The 21,364-nt window shown below is 44.9% G+C and overlaps 3 protein-coding genes across 6 annotated transcripts in view; 2 read left to right on the top strand and 1 right to left on the bottom strand.

Annotated features, from left to right (window-relative positions):
• The first annotated feature begins 573 nt into the window (after nucleotides 1-573).
• Nucleotides 574-15,315, top strand: ssbp3b (single stranded DNA binding protein 3b). Of its 4 annotated transcripts, XM_060067963.1 has the most exons (18): nucleotides 574-791; nucleotides 1,470-1,542; nucleotides 1,740-1,801; nucleotides 1,895-1,979; nucleotides 7,603-7,692; nucleotides 10,261-10,335; nucleotides 10,600-10,662; nucleotides 10,762-10,825; nucleotides 10,973-11,046; nucleotides 11,197-11,261; nucleotides 11,356-11,404; nucleotides 12,038-12,073; nucleotides 12,189-12,243; nucleotides 12,359-12,423; nucleotides 12,934-13,012; nucleotides 13,191-13,219; nucleotides 13,310-13,411; nucleotides 13,671-15,315. In XM_060067963.1, the coding sequence occupies exons 1-18, from the start codon at nucleotides 736-738 to the stop codon at nucleotides 13,698-13,700; spliced, it is 1,152 nt and encodes a 383-aa protein (XP_059923946.1). In that variant the 5' UTR covers nucleotides 574-735; the 3' UTR covers nucleotides 13,701-15,315. The 4 variants fall into 4 exon arrangements, with proteins under 4 accessions (XP_059923946.1, XP_059923947.1, XP_059923948.1 ...); XM_060067964.1 differs by lacking the exon at nucleotides 10,261-10,335 and having other exon boundaries at nucleotides 638-791; XM_060067965.1 differs by lacking the exons at nucleotides 574-791; nucleotides 1,470-1,542; nucleotides 1,740-1,801; nucleotides 1,895-1,979 and adding an exon at nucleotides 3,378-3,440.
• dio1 (iodothyronine deiodinase 1) lies at nucleotides 15,110-19,049 on the bottom strand. Its single transcript, XM_060067987.1, has 4 exons — nucleotides 18,624-19,049; nucleotides 18,402-18,545; nucleotides 17,834-18,033; nucleotides 15,110-17,179 (listed from the first exon to the last, which is right to left on the bottom strand). The coding sequence occupies exons 1-4, from the start codon at nucleotides 18,958-18,960 to the stop codon at nucleotides 17,114-17,116; spliced, it is 747 nt and encodes a 248-aa protein (XP_059923970.1). The 5' UTR covers nucleotides 18,961-19,049; the 3' UTR covers nucleotides 15,110-17,113.
• A 1,709-nt stretch (nucleotides 19,050-20,758) lies between these two features.
• The window catches only part of LOC132469852 (zinc finger protein GLIS1-like), a 29,201-nt gene continuing 28,595 nt past the window's right edge, over nucleotides 20,759-21,364 (top strand). The window contains exon 1 of the mRNA XM_060067957.1: nucleotides 20,759-21,145. The gene's annotated coding sequence lies outside the window, so the exon portion shown is untranslated. The remainder of the gene's footprint in view (nucleotides 21,146-21,364) is intronic.

The following is a 21,364-nucleotide window of genomic DNA, read 5'->3' as shown; positions in this document are numbered from 1 at the left end:
TTACCTCTCGCCTACAGGCTTCAGAGCACCGACTGAAAAAAAGAAGAAAAACTAGACTATAAATAAATGGCGTTGTCGCCCAGTTTGCAGATGAGTTTGCATCCTATTTGCTTAGTTTATGATTTTACGGGCACACTAAGGAACCTAACCCTAACCTAGAAAAAGCAAGAGAAAGCTATACTAAAAGTGTCATTAATGGTTTGATGGAAAATATAATCTATATTTAAAATGTTATTTATTGTATGTTAAATAACTGTATGTTGATGAATTTAATATCCTTATACAATGCATCAGTCTGATAACATTTCGGCAGAATTGATTTCATTCCAATCAAAAAATTATGAGGAGGACTGTATGTTTGCTTCATTGCTTTAGTTTTAATTTCTCCCCCAAAAATATGACAAGCTCTACTCAGTCTCTAAGCCATGATCAGGTAGAAGGTTTAGAATATTTTCTTTATTTGCAAGTATTTAAAATAAAGTGGAAATGCATTTTATTAATTGTAATACACGCACACATTACCGTAACTGTACCAGGCTAAAAGGCAGGGCCCTTAAGGCAATACTGCTTGCTCATTGGTTAGATGAAATGCCAATCAAATCCGTATAGCCACATCCCCTTGACCAGGCTCGGTTGAGGAGTGCGGTTGGAGCGCTAGAGGGTCGCGGCCGGGGATGATCTGACAGATGAAATAGCGAAAAGAAAGAGAAGGCGGGCGTCCTCCCACACAAAATCATGTTCCCCAAAGGCAAAGGAACCCCCGTGCCGTCAGACGGCCAAGCAAGAGAAAAGTAAGCTCCTAAACTCGTTTTATTTTTGCTTATCCTGCAAGTTGTTCTACGTAGCCTCTCGTGTTTTCTGGAGAGCCTGCGATAGGCGATTTCCTCCTGCCGAGAATGGAATTGAATGAACCGCCTTGTCTGCAGCTCGCCATTCCTGCTCTGAGCTGTATTCCGCCGTCTTTGGCTCACTGCTATCGATTTAATAACGTCAAAGATTGTGCGTTTCGCTATTTTGTACTGCTTGGTGTTTCTTTATGTATTCAGTTTGAATGATTCGCGATTGTTCATAATCGAAAACAATAACAACGCCTTGCTACATTGTTTCTCTGTTGCGCTTTTCATGGGTTACGTTTTATTACCTTCTGTAGACCACAACGTAAAAACACAAGGGTTATCTATGTTACGATGATGATAGTATTGCAGTTTTTATTTTTATTTTTAAGCAATACTTTACTCCATCGTCACTTTCCATGTTTGAGTATGAATCCTTGCCAGGGTTTTGCTTGGTTACACAGCCCTCATTTAATTGTTTGGCATAGGCTATTGGCAGCCATTGTTCAGAGTCTGTACCGACACCGTTCTGTGTGTGGAGGAAATGTTACCAATTGGCGTTATTGCCAATTAATTTGGTATTGACCGAATGTTGGCGTTATCTTTTATATTTTTTTAATGTTTTCTTTCACGCAGGTTGGCCCTATACGTCTATGAATATTTGTTACACATAGGAGCACAGAAGTCTGCACAGACCTTTTTGTCTGAGGTAAGAGCCATTTTATTAAGCAAAAGTACAGGCCTATTTTATATTCCTATTTCAACAAATATCGAATAATAAATCTTGTATTTTCTTAAAAAAAGTAAAATTAAAAAATGAACATAATTTGTATATTTTTTACCAATGCCTTTAGGATATTAACATCTAAGAGTTTTTAAATTTATTTGTGAATTTTGGTATCATAGATACGATGGGAGAAGAACATAACTCTTGGAGAACCTCCGGGATTCCTACATTCCTGGTGGTGGTGAGTAAAGATGTTCTCATCTCTGTGTAAACATGTCCAGGGGTACCTTTTTTATTGTCTTATCTTTCCTTTTCTTTCTCCTCCCGACCAAAGTGTGTTCTGGGACCTTTATTGTGCCGCTCCAGAGAGACGAGAGACATGCGACCACTCCAGTGAAGCGAAGGCCTTCCACGACTACGTGAGTCTCTTGTCCTCGCGATGCGACCAGGGGCCCATATGTTTCAGTCTTGTTGTGGCGGTGGCAATGAGGAAGGCAGTGCCTTTACTGTGAAAAACTTCAGTGGTCAGAAAAAAACAACAGGAGAGCCTGTCCTCGAAGAACATTGAGTCTTTCTTACGAGCAATTCCAAGACCTTACATTTATGTCGTGGTTTTTTATTCTCTGAGAACTTTGGTAGAGCATTTTTCTTTCTTTTACTCCAGATGTTGACTGATGAGAGTTTTTTTCTGTAATTCGTAAAAATAAATTGCCACCACACTCTTTAGGAAGTACATATTGTATTTTTCCCTGAGTCATGCATAATGTCCTGTAATTCTAAAGTTGGCCAATTTTAAGGTTGTACAAAGGGGGCTGTTTTTTTGTCAGCCATTCTTGGTCATGGCTATGTTGTTTGGCCTGAGAATCCTCCCAACTAGTCACCTAGGTGCTTCTGGGGAAAAAGCTGCTGACGGTCAGTCCTGATTCAGACCTGTCCATGTGCCCTCCCCCCTTGGGCTGTGTTGTATTCCAGCACCCTGCTTCACTCCCCAGAGGAGGCCGGGCCCGCAGTACTCCAATAGTGTGCGCCTAAGTTGGTTTTGTGTGTTTTTAGATGTGTCTGACTTGGCTTGGTGGCTTAAGCATATGGTGAAACCTGAAACCTTCATGAACATCCTGCAGGTCACCGGTCAGTAGCCCTATGTCCACAAAAAACCAGCAGAACTGAAATGAAATTATGAATGGAGTAAGATGCTCTGGACACGACCATGTTATTAGTCAATCATTGTTAAGTTCTCAGTCTGTGGCTCCTGTTAAATTGCATGATGTTGGCTGGTTAACGTGGTATGAATGATATCTTTCAGTGGTTATTGCGCGTTAAATCATTAGCCATGTAGTCTGAACGTGTCCTTATTCGGGCTGACTGGCAGCCCTAATCTATCATAAACTGGTTCAAACTGAACCTCAACCGTTTGTTTCTCTCCCCCCCCCCCCCCCCCCCCCCCCACCCTGCCACCCCCTGTCCTCATTTTATTAGAATTTGTCTTGCACGCTCCAGGAAGCAGTTGAGACACGTGACGTGACTGTGCAGTTCATAGTTTGAGTCGTCATATCAGATACGAAGTGAGATGCTTGAAGGAACGGAAACCTCTCTAACCCCTCTAGTGCGACTTCTGCTCGGCCCCGCTGCGTTGCTAGAGAGATGCCACGGCAAACAGGAAGGGGTTAAAAAGGTAGATGTTGGCCCTGCTCCTCGCAGATAGGGTTGTCAGGGGCAACAGGCCTCCTGATCGGGTAGGTGACCTGGGCGCCGGTAGAGGGGCTTGACGCGGGGGCCCTCGCTCCACGACCCCCGGTTCCTTCTCACGCAGACGCTGAAGCACACTTCACGACATGTGTTTCTGTTTGCTCGCATTTAAGAGGAGCGACATGCGACTAAAAGTGAGTGCACTCGTTGGCTCTTTGTGGCCCGTTTCTCAGTGCGTTTGTGTGTGGGTGTGTTGTATGCGTCCAGAAAGGCCTCGCTAACACGTAAGAATTTATTTCTATGTGATGGATGGAAATTTTGTTTGGATTCAACTCTTGAGTTTTGGCTCAAAACGGTACCGTTGCTACCCGTCACAAACACAAATGAGAGCGGTGGAAATTATTCATTTCCGAAAGAAAATTGAGTTTTCAAATGATTTTGAGGTTTTTTTTTTTCACATGACGCATTACATTTGGTTTGTGTTACAAAGTGGAACTGTTAAGCCTATGCAGTTGATCCAGCTGATGCTGTCCTATCATGGAAAGCATTAGTGTGTGTGTGTGTGTGTGTGTGTGTGTGTGTGTGTGTGTGTGTGTGTGTGTGTGTGTGTGTGTGTGTGTGTGTGTGTGTGTGTGTGTGTGTGTGTGTGTGTGTGTGTGTGTGTGTGTGTGTGGACAGTACAAGTCCTTGGGCCGTAGCCTTTGTCTCAGCTGTGGGGGAAGGTGATGGCTGCCTGGCTAGCCAGCAGGGCTCGTAAAGCCCTGGTGTATTCTCACACACACACTGGGCCCTGACGGACGCTCCCTCCGGGGCCCTGGTCGCCATGGCATCGGCGCTTGATTGATGGCTGTCAGGAAACTGAGCGGCAGATTGGGAAGGGGCGGGATGTCGTGGCATATGCCGGGCATACACCGTGGAAGAGCAGGGGGAGGTGGGGAAGGCAGAGGGAATGAATTAGGCCTGCTGCAGGCCGCTCTCCTGGCCGTAGCTGCAGAGAAAGAGGGGGAGAAGGGTGGGGGGGGGGGGTTGAGAGAGAGGGAGGGAGGGAGAGGGGGGGGGGGGATGAGAGTCTGAGACGGTGGGATCGAGGAAGAAGAAACATCTCCGCTGGATCCAGAGTGGTGTTTTATGATGTTGATTGATGGTTAAACATTTACAAGCTAAACATAGGGCCGCGGCCCCCGTCAGAGCTCGGGCTCCAGGGGAAGGAGTGAGGTCAGGAGCGAGGGTGGATGGGTGGTCTCCGCACCCCGCACCCTCCCCACCCTCAGCTACACTCACTACGGCACGTTAATAAAAAACTGTTGATCTCATTGGCTCTCAGGCCATGTGTCCGTCCTTTCTTCTCTCTTTCGCCGTCTCTGTGTGTTTTTCCCCTCAGTAAACCACTTTGTCTCCGTCTCTGCGTTTTTCTCTCTAGTCTACTCTCTCCCCGTCCCTTTTTTGTCTTTGTAGAAGGGAGCACTCGCACTGTCCTTTTGTAACCTCTTCTGAATCAAGGGAAATTTGCTAGGCTAGGATTGCCCGTGCTACATGCAGGCTGAAGTGGGTTGTGTGTGTGTGTGTGTGTGTGTGTGTGGGTTGTGTGTGTGTGTGTGTGTGTGTGTGGGGGGGGTCGGGCGGGCGGGCTTAGATTGTCATAAAGAAGGTCCCTGGGGGGTGGGGGGGAGGTTTAAGGTAGAACCCAGACAGGAGCCCTGGGCTTGGCTGAGACATCTGCCCCTTTACACACACACACACACACACACACACACACACACACACACACACACACACACACACACACACACACACACACACACACACACACACACACACACACACACACACACACACTGCTCAGGCTGCACTCCAGGACATTTTGCTGAGCACAGTGGAGTGGTAATGGGACATGGATAAGATCTTGCACAACATGCACGTTACTCTACAAGTTGACAAACAGTCCTCGAGTTTCAAAGCAGCCCGACCGACTCTGTATTTTTAGCCTTGTTTTAATATCTAATTGAAATCCAGAGGGTTGCTTTGGTGTTCAAATTGTGCCGAATACACAAGGTGTTTATTGCGCTGCGTCAGGGTCTGGACGGGGAATGTTTATGCCTTTTTAAGAACTGCTTTTTAACGTTCATCAAAGCCCTTTTAAAGGCCGTTGCAAAGTCTTGTGATGATGACATGGTTGAAGACAACCTGGGAAGTGTGTTTTTAGGTATTGGCAAAGGATGTTGGAGATGTTAGGTCTTCAAAATCCACAGGCTTCACATGTGGTGGAGTCGGTGCACTCTAGAAACCCAACCGTGGCTCCTGGCCGATGCTGTGTTCAGTTGTTTTAAATTGGGGATTTGCAGAGCCCAACGGATTTCAATGGGCCAATAACTGATAAAAGGGAGTAAAAAATGATAGATAGATTGATACATATATCTCTGCCTTTAGTCCATCTCCACATATCGTGGTATCCTGTGGGTGGAGCAGCACCTTGGTATTTAAAACTCAGTGTTGGTACGGATGTGGTCTGTTAAAGTATAGAGAGCTTTTGCCACCACAATAGAGGATCTACAAAGAGGTGATTTCATATATGAATCAACACCATTTCTCAAGTTATCATATCGGAACACATTTACGTTGTGTTCCGATACCGCTGTATCTGTTGTAGGCCAACAGGTATCGGTTGGGCTCGGGTGAATCAAAACATTTACAACTCTATTGTCAACACGCTGCCATCTTTGTAAGAGTATGTTATGAAGCACAAGTGTTAGGACGAGATTATGGGCTGTTATCTATTTCACCTTCCTTCTCTTTCTCTTATCTGTCTCTATGATAATAGACGTTGGACTATATAACACCAAGGATACAAACAATATACTGTCCCCCATTGAATGACCTTAAGTAACTCCCAGTATTTTGTTGAATACACAACGATACTTCTTGAATAATCAGGCTTGTGTGATTTTCAAAGTATTTTTATTTCTTTTACGATTGCACTTCCAAAAAGATCACCGTGAGACATTCTGCTTCCCAGTATCCTTTTTGTTGGAACAGTAATGCTGTACACGGTATAGTTTAGAGGGGGGGGGGAAGCCTTGTAAACAACAAAGCCATCTTCAAACATTCCTATAGGCCCCTAGAGCCTGACCTGAAGACTCACCGTGTTGGTTGTGTGGTCCGATCGCGCCCGTGGTCGCGCCTCCGTCTCCTGCAGCCCCACTTCTCCGCCTGCTGTGGTATTTCACAGAGGCCCTGCAGCTGCAGCCTGCGCTGATATCATTAGCGAAGATGCAGTCAATGCCAGGGAGTGGGCTGGCGGTTGACCAGCGTTTTTCTGCCTTGTCGAGCTCAGCTATAGGGCTACGTGTGTGTGTGTGTGTGTGTGTGTGTGTGTGTGTGTGTGTGTGTGTGTGTGTGTGTGTGTGTGTGTGTGTGTGTGTGTGTGTGTGTGTGTGTGTGTGTGTGTGTGTGTGTGTGTGTGTGTGGGGGCTGAACTATTTGGGGAAATAATCTAATTGTGTGAGCAATATTGCAATCTTTCTTTCTAAAGTTTCTTTATGTTCTGTATTATTCTCTCCACAAAAGCAATAAATCATTCTATAGTATGACCAACATCAAAATATAAACAGCTCTTTCCTTGAGGTGTGTGTGTGTGTGTGTGATAATAAAACCATTTGATCAAAGTGAAAGTAACACTTTTGAGTCACGGCTGGCCTCACGTCTTCCTGGGTTTGGCCGCTAAGACGCTAGGGGTGGCGGTCGGGGGAGGGCTGCGGGGGGACATTAGCTCATCTCATATTGCTCAGGCTTGAGGGGGCAGACAACTCGGTCAATTAGTGCGCGTGTGTGTGACTGAAGCAAATGGCACATTAGTGAATTAGGAGTTGTGGTCTGTGCCGGAAATCGGCCCAGTGAAGCCCCCATGCTGTGCTGGAGCACTTTAGGGGCCGCCGATGGCGAATCCCACCGTGGTTTATCTGATTGGCTGAGTTCTAGATCGGCGGAGCTCAGAAAAGGCGGTCTTGTGCAACGTTTTATTTTTATGTGGATTTGTTGCAGGGTTGAATCTCAATGATTTATCATCCAAATGGTTTCAATGCATTAAGAATCCCAATGCTTCACGATGGGCGACATCAAGGATGCACTTTTTTTTTCTCTTTTCTCTTTGCCATGGTGGTGCAACGGAAGACGAACAAAGTGCAAAAATTCCACTCTACTGTGATTGCAAATTTGAGTCCAAGCTAAAGCCAGTGTATATCTCTTCGAGCGTTGTTGCCGTTTCATCCCCCTAAAATGTTTTCAGTGATTTGCGTGGTGTCATCCCAGTGGAGCTAACCCGTGCCTTTCCCCCCCCCCCCCCCCCCCCCCCTCCTGCAGAGTGCGGCCGCGGCCCCCAGTCCTGTCATGGGAGGGATGCCCCCCGGTGAGGGCATGCCAGGAGGGCCCATGCCACCGGGCTTCTTCCAGGTCAGTCTGCCAGCAATTCCTCTATGGGTTCATTATGCTCTGTCCCTGTACAACCTCCTCTTCTGCTCCAGCCCGCTCCGTCCGTCCGTCTGTCGTCACTCCAAGCCACAGCTAATGTATCTGCGGTGACTCCGGCCTAGCAGAGCATGCTGCACTGCATTTCTGTCCTGTGATGTCGTTTTAAGACTATCTTTTATCCCACTGCAGTGTTTCCCCTCAAATATTTGTCCAGCAGCAGCCCTGAGGTGTGTGTGTGTGGTTGTGGTTGTGTGTGTGTTTTTCTGTCTGTCGAGCTCAGCTATAGGGCTACCAAGGTGTGTGTGTGTGTGTGTGTGTGTGTGTGTGTGTGTGTGTGTGTGTGTGTGTGTGTGTGTGTGTGTGTGTGTGTGTGTGTGTGTGTGTGTGTGTGTGTGTGTGTGTGTGTGTGTGTGTGTGTGTGTGTGTGTGTGTGTTTCTGTCTGTCGAGCTATAGGGCTACCAAGGTGTGTGTGTGTTGCACGGGGTGAGGTTTTAGTGTGATCAGTTATTCCAGTAAGTCTCTGGTGCTCTCATACCAACAGAAACGGTAGAACAATAAAAACAGAACAACAATAGCATGCGAACGCACTAATGTGCACCAGGCCAATGTTTTTGCCGTTAATGTTCAGTTTTCAGTCTGCAATTTATAGCCATCCCGCCGTCTGGGTTTCATAATACTGTGGCTTCTGCTCTACATGATCAAATATCTAGGCTACTTTCCCTTATTAAGTCTCTTTTTGTATTGCTCTTTCTTTTAATGCGTCCTACATTCAGTCTAAGGCTGAGCTAATTCCCCCCTACAGTAGCATCATGCGTTTTTATACTAGATACCAATTTGCTCATTATTTTCCAAGATATTTCTCCCAACAATGACAATAATGTCGATGGAAGAATGGAAAAAAAAATTAAAATGTTTTTGAAGCCTCAAAAAGGTTTGGAATAAAAAGGGGTTAATTTTTTGCATGGCTGATTGCAGTGGTGCTGGGTTGGATGAATGGAGAGGATACACTGGACTGGTATTCTAACGAGAGTGCAGGAGGAGTGGGATGAGGGAGAGTTAATGAAGGCCTAATTTGCACATACATTATAAATGCTATATTACGCTTTCGCCTATTTTTACCTATGCGTCTTTAATGCACCCATCCATTATTAATTGATGTATTTATTTATCTTCTGCTATGTCACTGCCAACTCGTTAATGTCTTCACTGACACTGACTTCATATATATACATCTCACTCACAAAATATCAATCCTATGTTTATGTGAAATACATTTGTTTTACATCTGAAAAATATATGGGATTCATATGAAGCGTGAGTCCTCGTTCGTGCTGCCACCATCCTGCCTTGCTGCTCGCTTTGTTCCGCTGCTGTGGGTGTGGGATGCGTAGCACGGGGGAGCAGACACAGAGTCTGGCCCTCTCTCCAGTGTAGTAAACACGCAGGCGTGGCCAGGCCATTTTCCCTAATGTAGAAATCGAAAGTTGCAGCTCCCACCATAAATCAATATCTCCATGAAGATTAATTCTTGGCAGGCAAGCGTGCAGAACTGCCTTTAGGAGGTGACATAAGCCTAAATTATGGCGCTGCCGCCCACCGCTAGAAAGTCCCCCGCCTGCACTCTCCACCGAGCAGGTTAGGTGGTGGGAGGGAGGAGGCTGCAGGACAGCGGTCGCAGTAAACCCAGTGCAGAGGGAGACATTTTATCTTTCAGTGTGAATTATCTTTCTCATGACACACACAAGCGCACACGTATACACCCATGTACGCATATGCACACACACGCACGCACGCACACACACGCGTGTCTCATTTGCCGACTCAAACACTTGCTCGTTCTATAGCAGGATGTATTGGCGTAGAATTCAATTAGGCTCCCCCCAGTCTTGTCAGATCAGCAACATTAGTGGCACATTCCCTGTGTGGAAGGATGTTGTAGAACTAATTACACAGGGCTTAATTGATGCTGTTCATTTTGGGGGAGTGGGGGGGGGGGGGGGGAGATAAGCGGTGATGACACGTTGCGTACAGTGGGGTCCTTAATAGCCCTGAGTGACAGGCGGTCGGGCACGGATCCTCTCAAACGCCGCCGCTGCCAACGTCTCGTCTTGTCTGCTCCCGCCTCGCTGCCTTTGTGACGTGAAGTCAAATCGGCGTAATAACCATGCTTTATTTATTTTTTTCTGCTAAGTTCCCCTTCTATTATTATTATTTTTTTTTTTTAAATGGCGCTACACTTTTGATCCGGCCTATTCCAAAGTGGCCTCCTCAGCCCTGCAGTAACCCCGCCTCTCTTTCTTCACCACCCTCCCCCCTCTTGTCATGTCTCTGTATCCAACTCTCTCTTCTTCCTGCTTACCCACCTCGGCCTCTCTCTGTGTCTGTCTCTCTCCCACTTGCCCACCCCTCTGTCTCTTTCTCTCCCTCTCTCGCATTCCCATCTCGCTCTCTCTCGCTCTCTCTCGCTCTCTCTCTCGCTCTCTCTCTCTCTTCCCCCCCCCCCCTCTCTGTCGTTTTGCTTGTTCCTGGTTCCTCTTGCCGCGCTGCAGGGTCCGCCAGGTCCCCAAGGCTCCCCTCACCCCCAGGCTCCTCCCCCTAACAGTATGATGGGACCCCACAACCAGGTACACCCCCCCCCCCCCCTGTCTCCTCCTCCCTGGCTCTCCCGCCTCTGTCCAATCAGCTCTTTGCTGCCACCACGAAGAGCTGTTGTTGTTGTTGCTGCTGATGCTTCATGCTTTACACGTTCCTCCGCACCATGCTTTTGGCAGTTTTTGTCCAAGCGCCGGATCCATACAATAGTTTTATTTTTGTATTGTTATCTTATGGACCGTTACATCTGTAGAACTGTGAAGGAATGCAAAGTGATCCTCTTCATTTATTTCCAGTCCTTCATGTCGCCTCGCTTCGCCGGCGGCCCCAGAGGGCCTCCCATCAGGATGGGGAATCAGGTACACTCCCACCCCCGATCCATTCTGATGGACTCAGAACCACCATGTGGAGGCTTGAGGTGGATTGACCAGTGTTGTTGTTTTGTGGTTGTTGTTTAGCCACCTGGTGGAGGCCCAGGTCCCCACCCCATGTTGGCCAACATGGACCCCACAAGACCACAAGGTGAGCCCCTGAGTGGGCCTGCTCACTCTTCATAGTTTAGATCCCTCAGGAATATCTTGGCAATATTTGAATTATCATTGAATTATCAACAGAATACGAATATATTTTTACGAATAACAATCCCTCATGGCCTTCTCCCTCTCGCAGGCCATCCCAACTTGGGGCCAATGCAGAGAATGAGTGGGCCCCGAGGCATGGGACCCATGGGGCCCGGCCCTCAGGTAAACTCAACCCTAATCCACTTTACTATTTAGCTAAATTCCTTAAGCAGCATTGTCGGTCAATATGAATTCAATGCAAAATGGATTCCTCTAAACGGCATTAGATAAGCTATGATTTTAAAAGTTTGTTAAACGGTTTTGTCTCCCCAGAACTTTGGGGGTGGGATGAGGCCCCCACACAACGCCATGGGCCCCGGGATGCCAGGAGTGAACATGTAAGCCTCTATTATTTCCTTGGTATTAATGTTATTTTTCTTCTTTTTATTATATGAGAATGTTGTCTCTAACCAAAGTGACCTTGCTGTCCAGGGGCCCCGGTACCGGTCGGCCATGGCCCAATCCCAACAATGCCAATTCTGTGAGTACATATCAGCACATACTCCCCAATGCATCTGGAATGACTCACTGTTTAACCTTTCAATTAAGCTTTTTCGGAGGCAGACATTTTGTTTCATGTGGCCAAAATCGTGGTTAAATCTGGCGAAACGTTAACATCCTCCATCATCTGTTGCAATTAGAAATATATTATAGTGCTTTGCAAAGGTCTGGATAATGACGGGTGAGTCACAAATTGGCGAAAAGACGACCACTCCAAACAAGTGTTGTTCAAATTGCACAGTTTTTTACGCACTGTGTCCACTCTGTGTATGTACCTTCTAAACAATTATTGGGTCTTGGGGAATATTGAGCCACATTTCAAAGGCTGTTTCTGACCAGAATCATCTTGGTTCAGGTTGCGGTGCAGTCTTCTCCTAGTTAAGAGATTTACTGTCTGTTCTAATGTGCCTCGGCTGTCCAGTACAGGCTGTAATTGTAGTACGTGTCTTGGTGTAAACTAAGACTACCCGTGGGGGAAGCAATGATGTTTGGGGCTGATCAAATGATAATCATGGCCCTTTATATTTATTTATTTTACGCCAATTAGCGTAGTTTACATTTACTTTCTCAGCCATCAGTGTTTATTTTCCTTGTCCTTGTTTTGTTTTCTCAGATGCCTTACTCATCTCCCTCTCCCGGTGCATATGGGGTAAGAAGATTTCAACATAAGAGTTTGTAGTGTTGGAGGCCAATGGTACATCATGTAATGTGCAGATGTTTTCTATGCTAATGGGTATGTTGCTAATGCGTTTCTCTCATCAAAGGGGGCGTCTGGAGGTGGGGGTCCCCCAGGAACTCCCATCATGCCAAGCCCTGCAGGTAGGCATTCCTCCCATCATGAGCCGATGGCTCTCAACCAATCCATGCTGTATCATGTATTCAAATGTACAAGTCTGACCGTACTGCTTTTCCTTTGTCTTTGCTTTGCTTCCAGACTCCAACAACTCGGGCGACAACTTGTACACCATGATCAACACTGGACCAGGCAACAGGAATAACGTAAGCCTCAGATGTTTCCTCTGTCATTCCTGGGCTAGGAGTCTTGTTTGCAAAATTGGATACGATAGTTTGTTAGCTTCCAGCAGAGCATGTGTTTTGTAACTGTAAGCCCTCAAACACACTTGGAACTCGGGCACTATAAATATTTGGCTCTTCTTAGTCCTTATTTTAGAAATGCCTTCTGCAAATGCTGCAACTGCCATTGTAAACAGTAAAATCAAGAAACACTTGATTCATTCATATATTTGAGGTTCAGGTTTTAGGTGTAACAAGGTTATACTTCAATATAAGTTGAAATGATTTATATGTAGGAAGTATTTTTTTCTTCTTCCAAACAAATAATTATTCAAGCCAAAAACAATTTTTTCCTAAACTCCACTAGCTTTAATCAAATGTCCTAGAGGTCTCTTCACTGTACATTTGACTCTTATACTAAAACCATGTCAAGACCTGACTGCCTTGCCAGGTACTGTGTTTTAAGAAGCCTTTCCACTCTCTGTTTCTTCATAGTTCCCCATGGGCCCCGGATCTGATGGGCCCCTGGGGGCCATGGCCGGCATGGAACCACACCACATGAACGGATCACTAGGTAACCCCATGCAACACCGCAGCGCTGCAGATAAACATGGCGTGGCAACAATGTGTTCACACCATTATAACCACTGCCACGTTCCTGCTGGGAACCATTGCCATTGACCTGCAAGAAAGATGGTGCATGGAATGTGAACATTGTCCTCCGATATTTACATGTCTTTATGCTTTCTTAGGCTCTGGTGACATGGATGGATTGAACAAGGTAAAACTAAATAATCCAACCTTTTTTAAGCAATTGTTTTCAGGGGTTTTTGGATATGAAATTAATTTATTGATGTTATTTCTTTCCCAGAATTCCCCAAACAATTTAAGTGGCATGAGCAATCCCCCTGGAACTCCGCGGGATGACGGGGAGCTGAGTGGAAACTTCCTCCACTCTTTTCAGAGTGAGAACGTAAGTCCCCTCCCCTCGGCCAATTGGCATCTCTGTGGAGACGGCCTCACAAGGCACAGTTGGTCGTCATTTAATGGTGTTGAAGTACAGTGTTGTGCACCGTACCGTAAAGCTTTGCTTGCTGCAGATTGACATCATTGAATACAGTGAAGAAAACAACGGTGTACTGGGCCTTTGACTAAAGACAGTTGTTGTGACTTGTGTTTGTGCTTATGTTTGTTATATACCGTATTTACACACTGGTTCTGTGTCTCCGTAGTACTCCCCAACCATGACGATGAGTGTGTGACCCCGCCCCTCCTGACGATTAATTTGCCATCATTCCAAGGATCTGGACTCATAATAGGACAAGGCCAAAAACATCAGCAGTGAATCAGGGACAGGCGCCATTTTGGTTCCAAACAAACACCAGAATGCTGATCGGCAGAAATGCAATGGCTGGTGACTACTGCTCCTTGCTAACAAAAAAAATGAAGGACAATTTTCTCCATTCATCACAACCCCAAGGTTGACAAAACCAGCTACTGAAATGCATATATGACACGTTTTAGGTTCTTTGCAAGCCCCCCCCCCCCCCCCCCCCCAAAGCAAAGGGAAAGAAAAGGGTTGAAGGTGGAAGTTTACCTCCTTGTGCATTTTAATTATTGCTTTGTGGTGCAGGGTGTGTGAAAGAAATGTTTCTGCTTTCTGTCCTTGAATAACACTGGAGAGTGTGTGTATATGTATTGTGGGCGAGGGGATAATAAGACGATCTTACCCACAGCTACACTCACTGCACCACGCAACCGTCAAGTGGACATACGTTTTCAGATTTACCCTGTTAATGTCCACCTTTAAACAACAAAATAACATGATTATTACAAGTATTTCTTCCTCCCTATGGCCACCTCACTATTTTACCCTATTTTATAGAGGAGATGCTATAAAATGCTTTTATTGTGACAGCATTTCAAGTTTGTAACTGCCCCGATTGGGTTATAAAACTTCAAATCATCAAATTGAGCCCAGTTTCTTTGAATCAGTTCACTTTGCTTTCTGAGAGCAATGCCATAACCCCGCCCCCTGTCCCTCATCTCTTTGCTGCCACCATCCGTTTCTAAAGAGGGTGGGGGGAAACCAAACTAGCCCATTGAGTTCTGTCCGAGGGCGGGGGGGGGGCGCGATCTGAAACCGGAGCGCCAGAAAGTGCGTGCATGAATGCTGAGAATCTGTACAACATACTACCTAGTGCTGCTCTGCTCTGTGTGGACACCTGCTTTAAGACGTGCATATCCTCCTTGATCTGCTTGTGCTTCACACTCTGTGCTCCGTGTTGTAGCCTTTGTGTTTATACCCCAATCCGGTTGAATTGGCGTTCTTTCTTTTTGTTTTTATATGATGATGACATGGCTATGAATAAGTTGCCCATTGTAATCTCCCATGCGTATAGGTCATTTGTATTTTCTCCTCTGTATCATTGGTTGCACCCCTACCCCCCCCCCCCCCCCAAAAAAACCTTCCTGTCCCTTTTTTTTATTTTATATTTTGATACAAACTTTGACTACGTATATTGCCCCAGTTATTCAGAATTAGTTACGGCTTTCTAAACTGATTTGAGTAGGCATTATTATAAACTTAGCAGCAGTCTTGTTAATGTGATGAGAAATTTGTTTTTGACTTTTTGTTTTTCGTTTCTTGTGAGCATTGAGCATTATACACTCTGTCCTATGTTGCCTTTATTTGCGGATATTTTTTTATTTCAAATTGAGGAAAAATTGCTTGTTAATATAATTTTACAGTAACTTATTTACTTGCCATGAGTTTTTTTTTTTCTTTTTTACAATTTGGTCTAGCTTCAAGATGACCCAAGGCTAGATTTAAATAAAGAACTTAAAATAAAACTATTGTTAAACTGTTGGAAACGATTTGGCGTGATGAGCTTTTGCTGTAAATGGATTTCTCATAACGGCGTGTTAAAAATAACGAGGGAATCGGGTACCTTTTACATTGTGTGCTTTTCAAAGTGCTCATTTTCTGTGACACATAGCCATTCATTACAATAAGGGAGCTTCTAGACAGATCCCACACAATTTGAACCAGTCCATGTTGTTTTGGAGGCCGCCTACCTTCTGGCACTTGTTTTCCTATGTGCTTAAGCATCACTTCCTGTACGGCCCATGGTTTCCTGTCACTGAATGCTCCATACCAAAGTAGTTCTAGCAGTGCGAGCCCGGGTCCAGGCCCATGGACTCAGCCCATAAATGCCTTCTCATCAGAGGGAAAATCACTAGCCGGGTTAAACTGAGTGATAGTGAGGCTCTTGGAGCCAGTTGATGCCATGCACACCACACTGCAATTACGTTTGTGGATCTTAATTGAAGAGTTTTCCCTTTTCAGTCCAACCGATATCCATGCTTGAATATATATAGTGGCACATGTCAATTCCATGATGGTGAAAGTCATTGAAAAGTATAGATTATTTTTCAGACATGAAGAGCTTTCAAATTTTGACCCGTTTGTCTCTAGGGCAAAAGAGGCCAAAACATGATCAATTTCGATCTGAAGGCAGTTATACTGCACGGCACACGGTTGCATTTTAACCACACAAAAATAAATCATTACGCAACGCGGCTTGTATTCTCATCGCCCTCTAGTGGTCGAGGGAGGACCGAGCATACACATACATGCCTTGCAACAACATAAGAGCATAACAATTTGGTGAAAGATTTGTAATCGGCTTAAGACATGACTTGACAATATATCCTAATCAATATACCTGTTCACAGCGATTAGCAAGAGCTTGGTATCTTGCCAAACATTAAGAATTACAAAGGCAGGCCGGTCGGCTCAAATGGGAATATTGGCTGATTGGTATAGGATGTGGGCTGGCTGAAAGCAAGCCAAACCAGCCCTTCAAGTTTAGAGGCACTTAGTGGATGTTATGAACGTCCTGTAGCCACATCAGGCTGCTCCTTTTATTATTTCATAGAAACTCCAAACTGATTGTGAACCAGCAGGTCCACCCTGTCCTTTATTAGGGCGTGCAAACAAACACACATCCAGACATTAACATTTATTTGCTCGGACGTCAAGCAGACTTTTGCTGATTAATGTTTAACAAGGTATATTTGATATTTGATTAAGTGTTTGAGTAGGTCATGACATAATCCGTGAACATGCATAGGATTGAGCTGTAGCCAAAGTCTTAAGGCTCCACTTCACTTTCAAGGCAAGACAAATTTCAATAGCCATCAAATTACAGTCACCAGAGGTTTACACTATAACCGTCATAAAGAAAGCTGTCTTACTTAAAAGCATGGAATGAATAGCCTACTTGGAGACATAACAGAAAACTATCACAAAGTGGTAAATTACAGGTCATCATTAGAGTTGTGGTGCAAAGTGAGTACTTAACAAACCTGAGCCAAAGCCAGAGATGAGGCAGAAAGTCAGGCGGATATAAAATCAATAGCTGGTCTGATTGGACTGTGTTGTTTTTTTACATTTTTCAGACTACAGACACCGCATGGGGTTTGATCCATAGTTTTCATTCATAAAAACATTGAACACATCCTGTGTGTGTGTGTGTGTGTGTGTGTGTGTGTGTGTGTGTGTGTGTGTGTGTGTGTGTGTGTGTGTGTGTGTGTGTGTGTGTGTGTGTGTGTGTGTGTGTGTGTGTGTGTGTGTGTGTGTGTGTGTGTGTGTGTGTGTGTGTGTGTGTGTCTAATTCATCTTCTCCAGGAAGGTTCGAACCTCAGACGGGTAGTATCCCCAAGGTCCTTTACTGCCCTGGTAACAAAAACACACACATCAACGTATTAACAAAGATCTTACCGCTTTTTGTTTAAGATAAACAAGACAGAAACATGAATTATTTTTGCATTTAATTGTCATGTCAGGTTCAGTTCAGTGAGAGGCAGGCTACTCCTCACATTGCGTGCCACTTTGTCTCCCCATGTAGGCCTACAACCCGTTTGTTTTGATCCGCGTCCAAACATAAACGCTCACTGCCGAAGCCTCTGGCGTCATGCCAGATCTACACTGCACTTTCCGCACGCAAGCATTTCAATCAAAGGTCACGCAATCGCACTCTAGGTAGAGTGGTTGCACGACTGGCGAACCTGAACACCTTTCATTTGTCACGACATTCCAAACTTGCATATAACTCAGGAAACATTATTGCCCATAAGATAAGGGCAATGAGTTAAAAAAAAAAAAAAGAAAAGATAAGAGCACCCAGAAATAAGAACTACAAACAAAGACAGGGCAGACAATTAATTCAACCAATTTAAAACCTTCAGGAAGGTGCAACAGCAGGTCTCCCTAAAGACCTGTCCGCAGGGTGACGGTTGTTGTATCGGTAGAACTCCCGTACCTTATAGACCACCTTCCTAAAGACCTGTCCGCAGGGTGACGGTTGTTGTATCAGTAGAACTCCCGTACCTTATAGACCACCTTGCCGGCCTGCAGTACATACAGCCTCTCGGGGAGAGAGCCGTACTTGCAGGCGGTGACGTCGCTCATGTCGTCCACCACCACCGGACAGCCTGGCTCAAGGTCCACTAGAGTCTGGGCAGCCACCAACCTGTCGCCCAGCGTCTGGTGTCGCTTGATTTCCACGTTGTTACCGAATGCCCAACCGTCTGAGGAGGGAATATGGATCCAACATTGATGTACTCACATTGAGGGTGCCTGGGTTGAATACCACGGCCTAACTTGTAGGTGTCCTTGAGCATGAGCAAGATGCCTAAAACCCATCCCAATACCTGAAGATATCAGAATTCCCTGTCACTATAGCGTCCGCTCACGTAAAATAAAAAGGAAAATGATGTTATGAGATGGAGCTGAATAGCACAATGATTACCAGACGAATTCATTTTAACCAACTTATATGCAATGGGTGGTTCGTGCCTGTACTTTTATCATCAACAGTCCTAATCAAATAGGCAACACATTCTAATTATAGAGTTACTATTTTCGACTATCGCGTTCAATGTAATTCAGTACTTGCCAGTCGCGTGAGCTTCAGCGATGTAGACAACTAGGAAGTCTGCCACATCTCTGTAGTCCTTGACAAGTTCCTTGAACTCATCAAGTTTGAACAGAAATGGGGGTCAGGTACAACTTCCGAAACTCAGAACAAGTGGTCTGTTCCCTGAAGAGATAAAGTTTCACATTAAGAATGCAATTGGTGAAGACACCAATCAATGAATAAGCGCGTCAGTTCACTAACCATTCAAGTGCTTCAGTATGGTTGATGTATTGCCCTCCAAAGTAACAACCTGTGAGTCTGGTGCCTCCCAACCCACAAAAGCTTCTTGACCAAGAGAGAGCCAAAGGTGATTGAATATAATTTTGAGGGAGGTTAACGTCGTAAACGAAGGACCCCAATCTTCAAACCTGAATTTGGGATTTTGGGTCATGGTGCACTGCTCGCCCATTTTAAGCACAAGTTTTTTGGCCAGAGCTGGCCAAACCAAATAAAGAACGCGAATGACGAAAACTGTTAAAATCTGGCCAAAGAAAAGACATCCCATGGAGAGATAAATCCACAGTTTTTGTAAAATCATTCTCTTTTTCAGGTATGGTTGGGACCCTTGCACCAAAAACGCTAGAGTCACGGTTGTAGTTTAACCACACTCGCGAAACTTTCAGACGAAAACTTGGCCCAGCCCCTCCAGTCTTTATTATTGTCCGATTGTACCGTAATGGTTAAATTATGCGCGCAAAGAAAATAAAAATGAACATTATTTTGACTATAACCATTGAAAACTGCATTTGCACTAACAAAAGCGCAACATGACTATAGTATCGTTCTGTTCTTGAGGCCTACTCCGTTTTTATCAATACCATTTCTTACCGTAACAGTTTAACAGTTTGTTTGCTCGGAATTAAAAAAAATGTCTTCGTTTAAAACATCTTTGACTAAAGTAAGTAACATCACGATATAGGCTGGCTTGTTCTCGATGATGCACCCATATCCCCTTTGAGCAAGTTGTAACCCTAAACCCATTATTCTGAACATCGTTGGTAGATATCGACGCTTGCCTCTTAGCTCCGCTAGATGGCGCTCTACTCAACCGGATCATCTTAACCGGTGAGGAAACAACAAGTTCCTCGCTGTTGAAATTCTTGGCTGCTTGTTACCCTATATACACTATAGTTAGTGACCGCTAGTCCAACACAAGCGTTATTGAATCATTCATCCAAGAAATGAAATGAATATTCGGGACCTCGAATAATTCAGCTTATTCTGGGTTCTTGACGCCTTTTGAAACCCAGAATAAGCAGAATAATGCTTTGGCGCTTGTCATTAAGGTCAGCGTTTCAAATGATATTAGGTGGGCGCACCGTTGAGCTAACGGTAGCCTACTCCCAGAATGTCTTCCTTAAGATGATTTAAAAGTAAGAAACATCCCCAGCCAGGTAAGGTTACACCCATATCTCTCAGGTCCTCATGCCCAGAAGGCGGTCCTGGGCTCACTAAAACAAGTAGCCTAAAGTTAAGTTTGTTGAAGGATGGTTAAGTGTAGGATTTTTTACCCTAGGAGCATTAATGGAACGAATTGCAAGTATTTTTCTTTAAGCATTTCTTTTTATTATAGGCTATTGCCAAATTTCTTTAGACTACTTTAGACTTTCTTTTGACCGGTTAAAAAAATATTGTAATTTGGGTCAAAACGGCCCGTCTCTTACTGGTGCCGTTTTTTTCTTTCGCTTTTTTTTCAGTTCATAATAGCATAATATCGCTCCTATAATCTCACACATTTATCATTACCTATTATCGCGCAGCAAACCCTGCCTTAATTCTTACACAAGTTTGTGAGCAGCCTACTATGCGCATTGATTCCAGGCATGTCTGCGATGCACAGACACCACTTTGATTTCTGCCTGTAATCACCTTGGCTGCGGTCCAGGATTTGACGCAGGCTCTGGCGAGTCTTCGTCATCCCAGGGCTCCTCAACTGTTCAACCCTGATGCACTTCTTCTCGATCGATGTCCTCCCACCATCGAGACAGTAGCTCATTGGCAAGCAAAGACTCCAGTTCGCTTCACTTCCCGATCTAACCGGACAGTGCATCTATCGGAGGTCAATCAGGGGGGGGGGCAACGCGCATTCTGGATGCTTGGGGATACTAAACACCGGACCAAGAGGATGCTATTGCCGAAACCATTAAATGCATTTTTCTTTCATGACGGAAAATATACTAAAATAGGCTGTACAATCTTAGTGTAATTTCCATCAATGTTGTTGTGATGCAGACTTATTTGACTCGTAAGTTAATGAACGAGATCATTTTTTTCCCTGTAAACCTTGTGTGATAAGTTTGCGTAATATAACAATGTGTTAAAACCAGTGTTGTCACGGCATGTTGTCTTTGATGATATGTATGTCCTGTGTGCAGGTAATGTGACCAACAACGTGTGCTCACAGAAACAAGGCAGAGTAAATCAATGCAGACTCCTCATCAGCGCTCCTCGGGATGGTCAGCCACTGTCAACCCCCACCCTTTACTGATCTCACGGGCTTTGCGCTTTCAATGTACAGCAGTAAGACAGAACTGTGTGCCAGACGCGCCGGAAACGATGGTTTTGGATCTCAGATCGGTCGAATCATCACACCTCGACTCACGTGAACTGCTACGGTTCAAAGAGGATCGGCGCGCCGTACGAAGATCGCTATGGAGCACAAGAAAAAGCGCAGCTCATCGCCAAGGTTTCCAGCGCCTGCTTCCCTCTCTCACCGGAGCAAGGTAAGCCCAACAATCATCAAAAAAAATTCAATGAAATAGCATTGACTCAATTAGACATGTGTTGTGTTATAAAAAAGTTGATCCATAACCGTAAATCAAGGACAGCATTTTGTAAGTCGTTCATCTGATTGCCATGTGCCAATAATTTGATCATAACAAAACTAGAGACACAAACAGCTGTTGTCAAACATGCTAGTTCGCACTTCACTGGACCACATA

Source organism: Gadus macrocephalus, chromosome 12, assembly GCF_031168955.1.
Source record: "Gadus macrocephalus chromosome 12, ASM3116895v1".
NCBI lineage: Eukaryota > Metazoa > Chordata > Actinopteri > Gadiformes > Gadidae > Gadus > Gadus macrocephalus.
The sequence above is the reverse complement of the archived record's forward strand: the minus strand, read 5'-3'. Positions and strand labels throughout refer to the sequence as shown.